Source organism: Sipha flava, unplaced genomic scaffold (assembly GCF_003268045.1).
Source record: "Sipha flava isolate LNK unplaced genomic scaffold, YSA_version1 0_pilon_pilon, whole genome shotgun sequence".
NCBI lineage: Eukaryota > Metazoa > Arthropoda > Insecta > Hemiptera > Aphididae > Sipha > Sipha flava.
This window is the reverse complement of record NW_020271713.1, coordinates 2,316,248-2,331,939: the sequence shown is the minus strand read 5'-3', so window position 1 is coordinate 2,331,939 and position 15,692 is coordinate 2,316,248. Positions and strand designations below refer to the sequence as shown.

The following is a 15,692-nucleotide window of genomic DNA, read 5'->3' as shown; positions in this document are numbered from 1 at the left end:
GCTTAAAAGACATAAAAAATGTTAATTTTTTTTTATTTTTATTCTGTTATGATATTTTTTTAACGTGTTTTGATGAATATATATATATTTTAATCAATAGAGCATTACTTAAATATTATACGAAAAAAATGTCTACTCGAATAATCCCTATACACCATGGGTTATAGTGATTGACTTTCCAATTATTTTATATACTGTATACGTTGCATTTTATAAGAACTGTTACATTATTCAAATTTTTTCTGTTAGTAATCAATTATATTATTATAATAAAGCGGGTAGTGTTTGCTATCAATACGATGCGTAAGACAGGTACGCTTTTATTTTCACATATAATCAAGTAATCTTAGAATATGAAGCTTTGCGAAAAAGAAAAGTAAAAATAAAAATTAATTATCGTACGGATAAATTAACCATTATTATAATGCACACGGTTTAGCGAGCACAACATCCGTTAAACAAGAGAATACCATTGATCCAAGGTGAATAATAAAAACAAAATTGAAGGTAAAAACGCACGTCGTAACACGCGAAATCAAAACGTATTTTGAAATCACTCGTTGCACATAACAAAATATGTCGGTAGAAGGGGGCTCGGGGGAGAACCGTATGACAAGACTTATGGTTTTCGTCTGTTAACAATCACACAGGTACTATTGTATTATAATATACCATTTATGTAGTATAATATCCTTGGCACGAACTCATATATTTGTCACGTAATGAATGCAACTGCGTGGTGGCTGCTGGAAGCCGAAAATATAATAATATAACATTAATATTATATATGTTCGAGTATAACACAAGTTTTTTTATCAGTAAACCATTACTGAATGATGAAAATAAAATGAACCAACTTGGTTCCAAAATAAAAATAATTTAAAATGAAATATAATGAAATATTTGATTATAATATATATATATATATATATATATAAAGCCCCCGAATCCAGTCTCATTGTTTCGTAAAAAATAATATTAAAATTCAACTTAAAAAGATACAAGGTTTTTAAAATTATATTAAATACTTACAGAACGATTTCATCACTAATCGAGTGTTAAAAATTTACAATGTAGGTCGTAAATAAATTATAAGCTATACAAGACAAGTTTTAATTGAAGTAAAAGTAACGCAGATTAGGTATTCACAAGTAATATAATTTGTCTTTTTCAAACGAACACTTTATCATCAAACTGAAATTATAAAATATAAATTAAACGATTTTTATTTTTAATTCCACCGTAATGAAAAAACTAGCACGATGCGGAGGAAAAATAATAATAATTAGATTGGAACTGTATAAATATATAACATTGGCGTGTGCAGACTTTTTGCTCAGTGTATGCAGAAGCTAATATACCGCTCCCGCCTTCGGCGTTCCAAATATAATTTTGTATCAAAACATTATACGTTCTTTGTTAACTAACATGTTTGTTAATTTTATTTATTTTATTTTAATTCAAACGAAGAACCTTCACCAGCACTTTACAGTGTTTTAAAATAACAAAATACAAAGTATTATTAACCGATCGAGCTTATAGCGATTTGTTTGATTATGTTTCTTAAGTTTCTTAAGACAAAAAAAGTCCTATCTAATGGATAGCTTTTTATTCTTCAAGTATATACCATGCCATTGGATCTCGAGTTCAAATTCAGCCACATTTGTCCGGATTATAAATATTTTTCATGAAAAATACAAAAAGAAAAGTTTCACACATAGGCGTGTGCAGATCTGTATTTTAGAGGTTGCCTACAATACTTGTAGGCTTTATACTAATAAAACATGTTGGTATATTTAATAAACTATAATGTTTTAATTCTTAAATAAACGTAACTCTAATATTTAATTTAATATTGCGTTATTTTAGTTCCAATCAATATGTTTTCCCTAAATCTTGTATTTTTCTCAGATAGCTTCGTTCATCAGTGTTGGATTCGAGCAAATGGGTGTGCTTATCCCAGGTGCTGTTGGTATAGGGGCGATACTAAGTTAACGAAAAATAAAAAAAGTCATAAATATACCCCATACTTCCACCCGCGTAAGGGCGATGCATTTTTATTAGCCCCGGGCGTCAAGTTTCCTAGATACGGCACTGTCAATTATTTACGATTTGTACTTCTGTAGTGTCGATCGTATAGCTGTTGCATTATCGTAAGAAATTTTTGTACGAACATTTAGAACATTTTGTTTTATATTCTCTATTACGAAACATTTTTTTTTTAGCAAACCTTTTAGAATAAATCACATTTTTTTATGAGCAACATCAGTCAAAATACGGGCGTCTTACCTTTAGACAAATCGTAACTTCGAAATTTCTAGGGGAGGGGGAAGGGGCACACCCGCGACCCCCATGCACACCCCTATGACTTCACAGAATCGTCAGCATCGCGTGTATCAACGGGAACATTTGCAATTGTTGTTTTTTACCGAATATCTACCCCCGTTGGTTTAACGCACAACGTTACCTATAACGAATACGAATTGGTTAAGCCAGTGTTGTAATTGGGAAAAAATCTAGGGGAGGCAAAATAATTTATTAACCATGATCAAAATCGTAAGCCCTCTTAGTTATCTTATAATACGTTAAATAATATATTACATTATTTCTTAACTAATGATAATTCAAATATATGAATTGTTGGATTATCTGGTAGGGGGAAAAATCAGTGCCGGCGCTATGATTTGCGGGGCCCCGTGCGAATTACAATCGCGAGGCCCCGGATTTGAATATACTACAAAATAGAAGCGCGAGGCCCTGTGCGATTGCACTTTCTGCACACCCTTCGCGCCGGCACTGGGCAAAATGATACCTTTGGGCCTCTCAAAATTATCGGGTGGGGAACTTGCCTCCTCCCCTCACAATCACGTCATTGGGTTAAGCCATAACGTTTCGGTTTTGCATTGCTCATTTCGCGCCATCCTATGAGTTAGGTACCGTGCGACGGGTTGACCAATCGATACCTATCTCGGGAGCGCAGAAATATTAAAAAAAAAAACGTCGGGGAAAAAGTCAACAAAACCGAATCCGAAACGTGTTGGTCTTGGAACGTTTTCTTAAATTTTTTTTTTCCATCCCGTTTGTCCGGGTCGACTCGTCCGCCGTAATGTGGACGCCCAGCCACGAACATCGTCGGCGCGCAGCAGCTGATCGTCATCGGCGGCGGTGCACACTGACTGTTATCACGAAGGCCAGGCTGATACCGTTATCGATCACACTCGGTCGTTATCATTTCTCCGTAATCTCACGAAAAAACCTCGAACGTACTACGATTATTGTTCTAGTGTTAACCAAAACTATTACTATTATTACTCATTAGTGTCGTTCGGTTTATTAGAAATTGTCGTATTCCCTAGCACGTCGCTCGTCATTATCTTTACTATTGTTATCATCATCACCGTTTCGTCTTTATCATTAGTAATTATTACTATGCGCGCACAACCGACATCGTCGTGGCCGTTGTCCCACGTTCAACCGAGTGCCAGTGGAACACATCGTCGCAATTAACGTTCAATTTATTCGCCATCATCATCATCATCCGTCGTGCGAGGTAATTTATTGCGTTCGATTTAGCGGGGCCCGTCTCGATCGCTTTCTTTTATCTCTCACTCCGTCCCTCTCATCCTTAATGACTTGGCGCCCGCCCTCGCCCGCCACCAGTGATCTGGATGACGAGAGTGACGGCGAATAGCATCGACCACCGGTAGTTAGCGTACTAATTAATTCGAGCAGGTCAGGTCATTGTGTGTACGATTAGAAACCATCAAACCGGTATTGGTGTCTACGGTCAAAATTAATGTGTGTACAATAAGCTTCGGCAGCTTACCCTTGTTTTTCCACTTTCATATGATTGTCGATTGATTTCAAGCGCCACAACGGCCATGGTACGTTCGCAGTCATTGCTATTCCATGTCATTGATTATAATATGCACTATGCACATGTATCTTTTTTTGAACATTTCTAAAATAAACAAGTCTTTAGAACTACAACGTTAAAGAGATAAACATGATTATGTATGTACGGTACCTACTCAAGAATTATAATTTATAACACAATATGTTGATTTATCATATATATTCAGTTTGTAAGCATTACTAAATTTTATTATCATTAAAACAAGCTACTTCTTTTCTCATCCATATTTAATATAAGTACGTACTTTCACTATCATATATTTTTAAATGTATTTTTTTATTTTACAGTATCAAACCAATAATAAATGTATACATTTATAGAAACCATACATGTTGCTTAATATATTTTGTTTTATTTTTTTTTAATTAGGTACACACCTATTAATTATAAGATAATCATATTACCGTGTTTATGTTAATGTAAATTATTTTATAAGCATTGTTTATTTATTGAAAATTCCAAGCTAGATATTTTTTTTTGTCTCTTATTGTGTCTCTTAAGTTCTTAAACTTAGAAAATATGATTAGGTATTGATTATACTACTGGTTAAAATATTTTATTTATAAGCGTATGTGTGAACTTCTAATATATCTTATATTGATAAGGCTGCTTAATATTGGATACTGTAATGCCTTAAAATGTACATGCTAAAAGTATAAAATATGAATGAAAAATGTTGAGTAACCAAAAATAACGATCATTATGTATATTAGTAAATATTTCATCAAAATAATTAATATTTAACATGATTAAAAATTCATTGTTACTAAAAAAAAACCAAATATTTCAGTAGATAAATACAAATTTAATTTTATAAGATAGTTTAATTATAAAAATAATATAATAAGTATTAATATTTCGTTCATAAATCTAATAACATATGCATACAAAATTCTAAAACTTGAAAATTATGAGAAATTGGATTTGTTATATACACAAAGTTTACTATAAATTTGGAGCACAAATATAAATATCTATATCTAAATGTTTCAACTTTTGAACTGTTGTAATTGTAATGAAATATAAATATTTTAATAATATAGCTTTTTATTTATTCTTAAAATGTATTATCTGTATTAAATTTTTTATTTTATCAAAATGAAAATTTTTAGCATTTGACGTAATGTTAAATTGTTTGATGATTCTTAACTTCATTATAGATTTCTTCTTCTGTTGGAACTTTTGTTAAATCGAGCTGTAATTCCATATCGATTCAATCTTCATACAGTTTTCCGAGATTTCTTCTGGTTTCTATCGTAATGACATAAAAGAAAGTACATTGTAATTACTAAAAGTTGAATTTTTTTTTTTACAGAATATTGAAAGATTATTTGTATTTTGATAGACATAAAACATCATATATTTGGTATTTTTAAAGAACATTTAGTGAATATATTGCATTTTTTAAACAGCATAAAAACATCATATTTTAAGGATTTTAAGAAAACATAAATCCAACCATTAGCAATTATAATACATTAGTTATCGCCTAATAATTGGTATTTTTTAGCGACTTTTGCTCTTATTGTTTCAAATAACCGATGAGTTATTTCATTAATCCAATTGTTTTACAATGTTTTAATGTACGGCAGATCTGTCTCTAGATATTTTGTTTCAATAACGCAATTTTATCAATTATCCGTGTTCCTAATAAGCAGCTTCTACTGTATTGTCAATCTAAAAATAAAAATATGGTAGTGTAATATACAATATAAATTTTTGCCTTACGGCTCCCAGCTACGGTTGCATTACACTATTAAGCATTTAATAATAATTTATTTGGTTTTTAAATGTAATTAAATATATTTCACATGAGTAGTTAAAATAAATTTATCAGATTTTAAAAAATTGTTGAAAAGAATTATAAAAAAAAATAAAATCAATTACTTTTGTAATTTTTTTCTCCTTAATTTATTTTCAGAGAACTATTTAATATATTAAAAGAACAATAACAAAATGGTTGGAGGGACTAGTTTAGTAGTTCCAATTGTTTTATGGGGTAAAACACCTTTGACACATTGTATTTCATGTGTTTATTTATCGCCTGATCAGCGAACACTAGTAACTGGATGTTATGATGGACAAATATGCCTTTGGGCTGTATCTCCTGAAACTTTAAAGGTTTGAATAAATAATTTAGTGCAAATGTAATGTATTTAACTATATAACAATCCTATGAACATAATTTTTTATGATTTATAGATGACTCCTAGATGTTTGCTAGTAGGTCATACAGCTCCAGTTTTGTGTTTAGCTCATGCTAGTATTGTTGCTGACAATGCTTTTTTTGTTAGTTCTTCGGAAAATGGGTAAGAAATAAAAACATAATAATTTTATTTATATTATTATTTAATACATTTTTATTCAAAATATTCGATGTAGATTGTTACACTATTAAAAAAAAAAAATATTAAACTGTCTACTTTGCCTAATTGATATAGAATTTTCTCCTTTTAGTATGTTTGTCTTTTTTCTATTCTCATATGAAAATTAATAATGGAGATAATAATTGTTAGTTCTATTCGTTATTTATTTTAATTATACTATTATTTAATAATTACTTTTATAATTGATTATTTTTGAAAATATTAAAATACAAATTATTTTAATTTATGAAAATTATATTTTAGTGAAATGAGTACTTGGGATATAGTAGATGGAAAGTGTAGAGAAGTTACTAAATCAATATATATTCACACAAATATTCAGGTTAGTATGAACTTTTAAAATTTATTATTATTTTTTTTTTTATCAATTATTTTTACAGGCATACCGCATGGTCGGAACTGAGGACGTCCGTTTATTTTGTAATGGGTATTATGCTGAAGTTATTATAATGAATCCATTTACATTGGAAATTATTTTTTCCCTATCATCACGTGTTAATCCTGATTGGATAAGTGCTCTTTATGTATTGAAACCTCATACTTGTAAAGGTAATTAAACTTGATATAAATTAAATAAATATCAAACTAACTTTATTATTTTCTTGTTTAAATATAGATGATGTAGTGTTGGGATTGACTACAACTGGAACAGTAAAAGTATGGACGTTAGAACAAAGAGATTATGGACCTACAGATAATCCAGTATATGAAAATGAAAGTAAACAAATCAGATGTTTGAATGCTTTGACTATGGCTTGCTGTTCTCAACACCAAAGAACAGTGTTGATTGTCTGTTCAAAATGTTGGCAGGTTACTATATTTTTTATTTTATGTAACAACTCATAACATAACCAAAAAATAAATGTGTTATATTTTACTCGCACTACCTGTAGATATATGATGCTGGTGATTTCTCAGCTTTATGTACAGTCTACGCACCCCGAGGTGTACGTTGGCTTGGTGGTGAATTTTTAGCACCTGATCGAGTTCTTATTTGGACAGATGATGGAAAAGGTTATTTATACAAACTCCCCGCAAAGTAATTATTGTATAATAGTATTTTAGATTTTTTTAGTTTTGATATTAATATTGTTTTATTTTTATCTCTTGTAGTAGTATTGTTGAAAACAAAAATTTCCACAAACAAGCTGAAGATGGTGATGTACCCTATCTATACAGTTTACTATCTGTGTCTTCAAATACAGTAATAATTTTTAATTGTATAATTTTTTTATTCTATTTACAAATTTATTAAACTTAATAATATTATTTTATGATATTTTTAGCACCTTTACTGCTCTCCAGCTATTCGATTTTATGAGTCTCTTCAACATGGGAAAATATTGATAAGAGGTGATTCAGAAGGAGCTATAAATATATGGAAAATTCCAGAACTTTCTCCTGCTCAGCTATCAGTTATAAAAGAAAATGATTCTCATAAAAAATTAGCTGGTTTGTGTTCAAATTTAATCATCATTTTTGTATTATTCAGTTAATATAATTTGATTACTATTATATAGGCCTTTCTCCTTTTGTGTGTACAAGTTTGTCTAAAGCATGGGAATCTATGAAACCCAATCCTGTTGGAATTCTCAACCAACTGGTACATTTAATTTCAATATTTTATTATTTATTCAGTATTTAGATAAATATTTTTTAAATATAAGTCACTACATTTATTACATTTTATCCATAATTTAAATTATTTTATATTAACAATTTTAGGACTGCGAAAATGTTCCAAATATTAAGTTGACCGCTAGTATATACCTGGCAGGTCAGAGTCGATTAGTTATTGGCCGTCAAGATGGATCTATTGTTATCATTCCAGCCACTCAAACAGTGATGTTGCAATTATTACATGGAAATCATCAACACTATAAAGGTAAATAATTTTGTGATTTCTTGTCATTAAAATTTATGCCAATTTATTTATGAACTTTATAAATGTAAATTATAATTGATAAGATTAAAATTGTTGAAATAATTAATTATTTTAGTTATTTTTGATGTATCTTTTGTATGAATTTTTTTTAGTTTTAGTTATTAAATTTTGATGTAATTAAATATTTTCAAAATATTTGTATTATGATATTATATAAAAATTTTAATTTATACCATCAATGGCTTAAACTTAAATTTAGAATAAAATTAAAAGTATATTATATAGAAAATATTAAATTACTAAATTTTCTTTTTAGATTGGCCACCGCATCAGATATTGGTGGGTCATAATGGCCGGGTGAATTGTTTACTATATCCTCATCATATGCATTCAAGATATGATAAATCACATTTATTGTCTGGAGGAGTAGACTTTGCTATATGCTTATGGGACTTGTATGCGGGAACGTTGTTACATAGATTTTGTGTTCACGCCGGCGAAATTACACAACTTCTTGTTCCACCTAATACATGTGCTAATGTTGGTTTACTTTTATTAATTTATTTTTAAAACTTTTGGAATTAATTAATTGTACTTCATTTACAGCCTAGAATACTGAAATGTATTTGTTCAGTAGCAAGTGATCACTCTGTTACTTTGTTAAGTTTATCTGAACGTAAATGTGTAGTATTAGCATCTAGACATTTATTTCCTGTTGTTACAATAAAGTGGCGACCATTAGATGATTTTATGATTGTAGGCTGTTCCGATGCCACTGTATATGTATGGCAAATGGAAACTGGTATTTATTAGAAATTATTTTGTTAGAAATTTTTAATTGAATTTTAATTGAGAGTTTGATATTATTCAGGTCATTTGGATCGAGTGTTACATGGAATTAGTGGGGAAGAAGTTCTATATGCATGTGATGAAAATACAACTATATCTAGTTCTGTGGACTCGGGTCTGGCGAATCCTGCTGTACATTTTTTTAGGGGACTACGCCACCGTAATATCAGTGCCATTAAACATGCAACACAGGTAAAATATTACTTAAGTGTAATATGTGTTAATGCTATATTAAATTTTAAATTACTATGTGTAGCGAGGAATTCACCAGTTACAACAAATGCATAATTCGTCCCATGCCGATGGCATTGATCATAGTAAATCCAGAGCTTATCCTTTAATGGTACAAGGACTCCGAACAAATCCTAATGATCCTGAATGCCATATATTGTGTTTTGATATTGAAGCTTTAGTTGGTGAGTCTAAATATTTATAAGGATGAATTTAATTAAGTTATAATTTTATTTTAATAATTCTCTAACTTCAGTGCAATTGTTGAGTGAGGAGTATGGGTTAATGTCACCAAAAACTATGGAAGCACAAGGTCTGATAAACGCAACGGAACATCAGAAAATAACAGCATTAACACAGTCTGTATCAACTGATGCTCATAAAAAAATTTCAGGTATAAATTTTCAAAACTCTCAATAATTAATTATAACATGGTATTTCATAATTATTTTCATGGAGATGTCAAATAGATCTTAATAAAGTATTTCTTTTGATAATGAATTAACTTTTACTAATGTTCCTTGGAATAATAATTTATTCAATCATTTTTTCCTCAAAGTACCATTTTTTTATATGTATTTATTATTTTTTAATAATATTGAAATATTTTATGCCTACCTTTGGATAAGATTTTTTTGGAAAAGTAAAAGACAAAGCTGACAATATGGAACGCATTTTGAAAGAAAAAGATAAACATGGTAAATAATGCATGCTAATGTGTTTATTTTACAATATCTTAAAATTTATTTTTCATATTAATTTATATTAAAAATGGAAATTCAATATTGTTCATATATCATATTATATATACCTGTATAGAAATAAATTTAAAGTTTATTTCCTGTATAGTCATACAATATAACTTCTATTGAATGGACATTCATATGAGATACAAATTAATTTACTATTGGGAAAGTGATTTGTCAAAATATTCTTATTCTTAGTATTTTTGCTGGTAGACATTCATAAATAAAATATAAATTCATAAATAAATATGTATTTAAAACTAACTAAACAATTTATGCATTTAAAATTCATGTGTAGTTATGGTAGAAATATAATTAGTCATAACAATTTATTATTACCATTTAACAGTATGACTTGCATATTAATTATTGTTACTAATTACATAAAGCACTTACATTTTACTGGTATTTAACCTTCTTTAGAAACTAACAATACTAGTAGTGTAGTATTTAGTAATTTATTTTGTGGTGTTATGGCTGGTTTTTAATATATTCTTCATCTCATATTTTTTATAGGAATTTTACCTAAAAGGAAAGATGGTTCAGAAAATATACTAACAAAACTTCAATCTGTAATAGACGGTTTTGATAGCAAATCTAACGATAAAGGTATTATTTGTTATTTAGTTTAGTATAATACTTATTAATAATAATACATTATATATTTTTTTTATTGTCTATTATTATTATTACGAATTTGTGTAAAAATAAATTGTCAACCGTGATTCGCTCTAAAGTTACAGCGTTTTAAAAATCACGCGAGACGTCATAAGATCCAACTCTACGGCGCACCGCGGTGGCGGCCGTGTATTCGAGAAAAATAGACTAATTATCGGTTATAAAATAGCTGTTATTATTATTTTATTAGTGAAAACAATTTTATTTATATTTACGTAGCTCTTTGACATTTTTTCAATCTCATTATTTTGTTTTATTATTAAATATACTCGTAATCGTGGCAAGTACCAACCAATATCAAAATAATATTGCGTAGAACTATATTTTATTTTATTTCTATTTTTTTTTTTTTTTTAGTCCCATTGTTAGTAAATTCGATGTCAGTTGACAGTAGTACAGTACTTAGTACTATTATTTATTTGTTTATTCCTTCTTATTTTGCAGTTAACGGGGTATTATTTTATTTAGCTGATACCGTTTATTATACAATATTTACGAATTACACAATATAGGAATCAATTTGCTAAGAATAGTGAGAACATATTTGATTAGTAACACGTACATGTAACCTCGCCGTCGCGAATAGACTCTTATGACGTCACGCGTTATTTAAAGACGTCATAACTCAAAAACTATTCAACGCAGAAAAATATTGGTGTCATTTTTTTAGTGAGATATTTTGTGATTTTTTAAATACAAGTCAATTTTGAGTATTTTATGGTCCTTTAACTTTTGTGTTAATATTAAACAGCAAAAAATATTTTATTTTGTAATTAATTCACGCTTACTAAAAATAAAAGTTTTATTTTATTAAAATAATGTATTTTATCATTGATATATACAGGTCTTAATCTTGGTGGAGTGGTGTGCCGTAAAGTATGTGGAGCAAATTTGACAATGGAGATCGCTCAGTTGTTAATGTCTCTATTGTATGCATGGGGTTTAGATTTTGAAATAGATAAAATTTGTGAAACAAAACTGGGATTATTACGTCCAATGATTCCTGTGTCGTTTGGTGTTATTTCCAAAGGAGGTGCGTATTCTTATGTTATATACAAAGTTATTTTTTTTTTTTAACATCAATCATTTTTTAGGTTTTATGAGTTTACTTTTGCCTACTTGGCAAAGCAATATTGATCTTGAAGATAATTTTGTAAAATCTAGTAAAGGTCCTCTTATGGACTTACCTCCAGAGATGGTTCGATTGGAATTACTGACCCGACTGTTTACTGCTAGAACTCATTGGGAAGTTAGCACTACAGTAACTAGTCAACACTTACTTGCCATAGTTGCCATAGCTAATACACTTATGTCTATGAGTGCTCCATGTTTCCTTGAAAATACATTCTCAAGGTATTATAATTAAATGGTAACTCCATTAGCATATTAAAAAAAAAAAAAAAAAAAATGTATATTTATTTAATTTTCAAGTTATATTAAATTAATATGTAAAATTAGCATATAGCACATTTTAAATCTTATAAATCTCAATTTTAAGGCAACTATCTGTGAAAAATCATTCAGAAGAAGGAAATGGTGAACAGAGTACTTCACAAGTTACTCTTATTAAACAAGGATGGGCTCAGTTGAAGACATTACATTGTAAGTCGTTACCTGAAAAAGTTGTTAATCATGGTTCCAAGAGTTATAAACGTATTCAGATTGAAATGTTGGCACATCGTTGGCAACATCATTGTTTAGAGGTAATAATAGTGATAAATTATTTATCAAAATAAATTTAAAAAATAGTTTAAAATATTTAATTTTTTAAAGTTTTGTATGATATTATTTTGTATTCCAATTTGTTTTTGTTCTATATACAATAATTACAAAATTTACATTTTTTTCTCTAGTTCAATCTAAATTTATCATAAATGTTAGAAGTATAAAAAAAATATAAAACAAATACAAATAAACAATAAATAAATAATAATAAATATAAAATAAATAGAAATATATATAATATAAATGTTAAAATATAGGTACGCACTGCAGCTCAAGAATTGTTGTTATCTGAATTGGAACGAATCGGCCCCAAAGGACGTAAAACATTAGTTGAATTCTGGGTTCAGTATTTACCAGTAAGCAACTCAAACAATAGCATGAAACCTGCTGTTGTAAGCTCTAACAATTTAACCAACCTAAATTCTAATGTAAGTATTATTTATTTAATGCCTCTAACAAATATATAAACAATTTTTAAGATTTGAACACCGATATTTTCAATTTAAAAGATTTTTAAACGTGTATATAAAAGGTGAGTCTTGATATTTCCTGTTTTATACTTTAACAACTTGAACCATGAAAAATCCTCCTTATAAATATATGTTAACAACTAATAATTTTTATTTAACTTTTTTATTATTTTTTATTCAAAATGTTTGTATGATTTTTCTTAGCTAAGCAGAAACTTAAAAAATATTATGTGTTTATTATACAATCTTAGTTTTTTCTAGATAAAATTTAAATAATATTTTTAGAATCATTTTGTATCCTAGATTTAATTATTTTATTTTTGTGTATAATAATTCAAATATTATGTTACATTATATTAACATTGTTAAAAATAGAAATTGTGGAATTTGATTTTATAACAACTGCTTAAGTTAAGACACCAAGCAGGAATTTTTTAACAATTTTAAAATCTTATCACTGCATATAAATATGTGCTTTATTGTACACATTAATTCATTTTTTAAGTTATCTCTTATCCTGAACCATTATTATTTCTAAACAATCATTTTAATTTTGAATGTTTTGATGTATTAAAATTAATATATTACTATGAAACTGAGAAATAATTTTATTTATTTACAGGAAAATGTTGAATCATCAGCCAACATTCAAGATGATGATGAAGATGACGAAGAAGAAGGTAAAAATTATTTCTTATACATTTATTACAATATATTCTGTTGGTCAAAGTTATTTACAATTTTTTCTTCTTTTAGATTTATGTTTAAGAAAACCGTCATCTTTAAGTGAATTACGTCGCAAACAAACAACTGCTGTGATCTTGATGGGTGTTATAGGATCTGAATTTGGTCAAGAAGTTAATGGGTCAGATAATGCCAGTACATCAAGTCGTTCACAATCTGGATCATCTGTGAGAAGAAAGAGTTCAATCGTTGAAGGTTTCGGCATTGGAAATAATAACTTATCCAGATTGACAAGTAATTTATTTTTTTTGATCATGATTATTTTAATATAGTTGTTTTATAAACTTTTTTTTTTAGGTTTGGCTTTAACTCAATTACTATTATCTCCATCATCCTCCAGATTGCCCACTCATATGGCATTACGAAGAGCTGCAGTTGATCTGATTGGTCGTGGTTTTGCTGTATGGGAACCGTATTTCGATGTCAGCAAAGTGTTGTTAGGTATACTAGAACTATGTTGTGACAATGATAAACTGGTTCCCAGGTAATTTCTTATAAACAGGACGTTTTACAAATATTTATTTTTATAAAATAAAGGATAAGAGTTATTACATTGTATATTTTCAGAATTTGTTCTGTTCATATATTTAAAGTATTAATTTTTTGTTTAGCATGTCTTATGGGTTACCTTTAACACCAGCTGCTGATTCATACAGAACTGCTCGACATGCGCTGATATCAATTGCAAACGTTCGCCCTGCAGTATTCATAACAACTATAGCCAGAGAGGTTAATAGTATTTTATTTAACAAAACTAATGATATCAATTATTATAAATGACGTTTGAACATGTTTTTATTAGGTGGCTCGCTATAACAGTATGCAACAAAATACCCAAGCTATGAATATGGCTATAAGTAATTCGGTTTTACATAGAGCGAAACCAGAAATTTTATCCATTGTGGAACATTTGATCGACAAAATGCATGTTGAAATTACAGAATTATTGGTAGAGGTATGTTGCAAATAAGTAAAATTTCTATAATAGTATTTCGATTGTTATTATATAGTATTAAATTGTGTATTCATAAACTGTTTTTTCAGGTAATGGATATAATATTGCATTGCGTAGATCCAACACAGTTGAAAACTCGCCCTCTGTCAGAAGTTTCGCCTGCCATAAATAAGTTCAGTCAAGTAACACATTGTTCAACATCTAGACGTATAGCAGTGGGTACCAAAAATGGTACAATCGCCTTGTATGAATTGAGATCTTCTAAATGCCAGGTTTAACATTTGTTCATTACCTTACTGGTGTTGTATATATTATTAACAGTTTATTTTTTTTCGTCCCACAGACAATCAATGCTCATACCGCAGCCATCTGTGCTTGTGCATTTTCTCCAGATGGAAAATTCCTTGTCTCGTATAGTGCTACAGAGAACAAATTGTCATTTTGGCAAACATCTACCGGCATGTTTGGTCTAGGAAATAGCCAAACCAAGTGTACTAAATCGTATAGTACTCAGATACACGACACGTCACGTTCCAGTCAACAGCGACAAATCAAGTTACATTGGGCGAGTAACCGCAGTGTTCGATTTTTTTCCGATGGTCTTGAATCCACATTTGTAATTTAAATTTACATACAATTTGTATGTTTTAAAATGAAAAAAAACATTTCATTTATTATGTATGGAACTGTTAGGTCAAAAGTATTTCACAAACAGTAATACAACTTTTGTGGTTATAAGATTGTTGTTGCTTACACATAATGTGTAGCTTATAAAAATTTATGTTGAATTCTAAGTATTTACTTGTTATTTTATGCCTAGTTATTATTGTTATTATTTTTCCACAATAGTAATCATTATTTTTTTTTAAGTATAAACTGAAATATTATTAACTATTATCAAATTAATTTTCATAGTATTATTGGACATCATATTACCAGTTTAAATAAGAGTTAATTTCCCATATTCTTCTTAGTTCCTTAGTTCTTAGTTTCTTTAGATATGTTATACTTTTTATATAATTATTATAGTTGCAATTTTTATTTCATTAAAAATATCATAAATAATGATGTTTTTATTCTTATTGAGTAGATTGTATTATAGATCT

At 28.6% G+C, this 15,692-nt stretch overlaps 1 protein-coding gene across 4 annotated transcripts; it reads left to right on the top strand.

Annotated features, from left to right (window-relative positions):
* Positions 1–3,235: 3,235 nt before the first annotated feature.
* On the top strand, positions 3,236–15,430 carry LOC112682447 (WD repeat-containing protein 7). Of its 4 annotated transcripts, none has more exons than XM_025553286.1 (29): positions 3,236–3,550; positions 5,838–6,037; positions 6,119–6,225; positions 6,547–6,625; positions 6,684–6,852; positions 6,920–7,113; positions 7,197–7,342; positions 7,417–7,507; positions 7,590–7,755; positions 7,824–7,906; positions 8,029–8,188; positions 8,505–8,728; positions 8,795–8,990; positions 9,060–9,229; positions 9,294–9,453; positions 9,525–9,662; positions 9,898–9,966; positions 10,531–10,623; positions 11,537–11,725; positions 11,787–12,045; positions 12,191–12,395; positions 12,675–12,773; positions 13,510–13,567; positions 13,644–13,865; positions 13,929–14,115; positions 14,243–14,360; positions 14,434–14,586; positions 14,676–14,858; positions 14,930–15,430. In XM_025553286.1, exons 2-29 carry the CDS (start codon positions 5,873–5,875, stop codon positions 15,209–15,211), a joined length of 4,365 nt encoding a protein of 1,454 aa, XP_025409071.1. In that variant the 5' UTR covers positions 3,236–3,550; positions 5,838–5,872; the 3' UTR covers positions 15,212–15,430. The 4 variants fall into 4 exon arrangements, with proteins under 4 accessions (XP_025409071.1, XP_025408867.1, XP_025408994.1 ...); XM_025553082.1 differs by having other exon boundaries at positions 12,675–12,845; positions 14,930–15,211; XM_025553209.1 differs by lacking the exon at positions 9,898–9,966 and having other exon boundaries at positions 12,675–12,845.
* Positions 15,431–15,692: the final 262 nt, after the last annotated feature.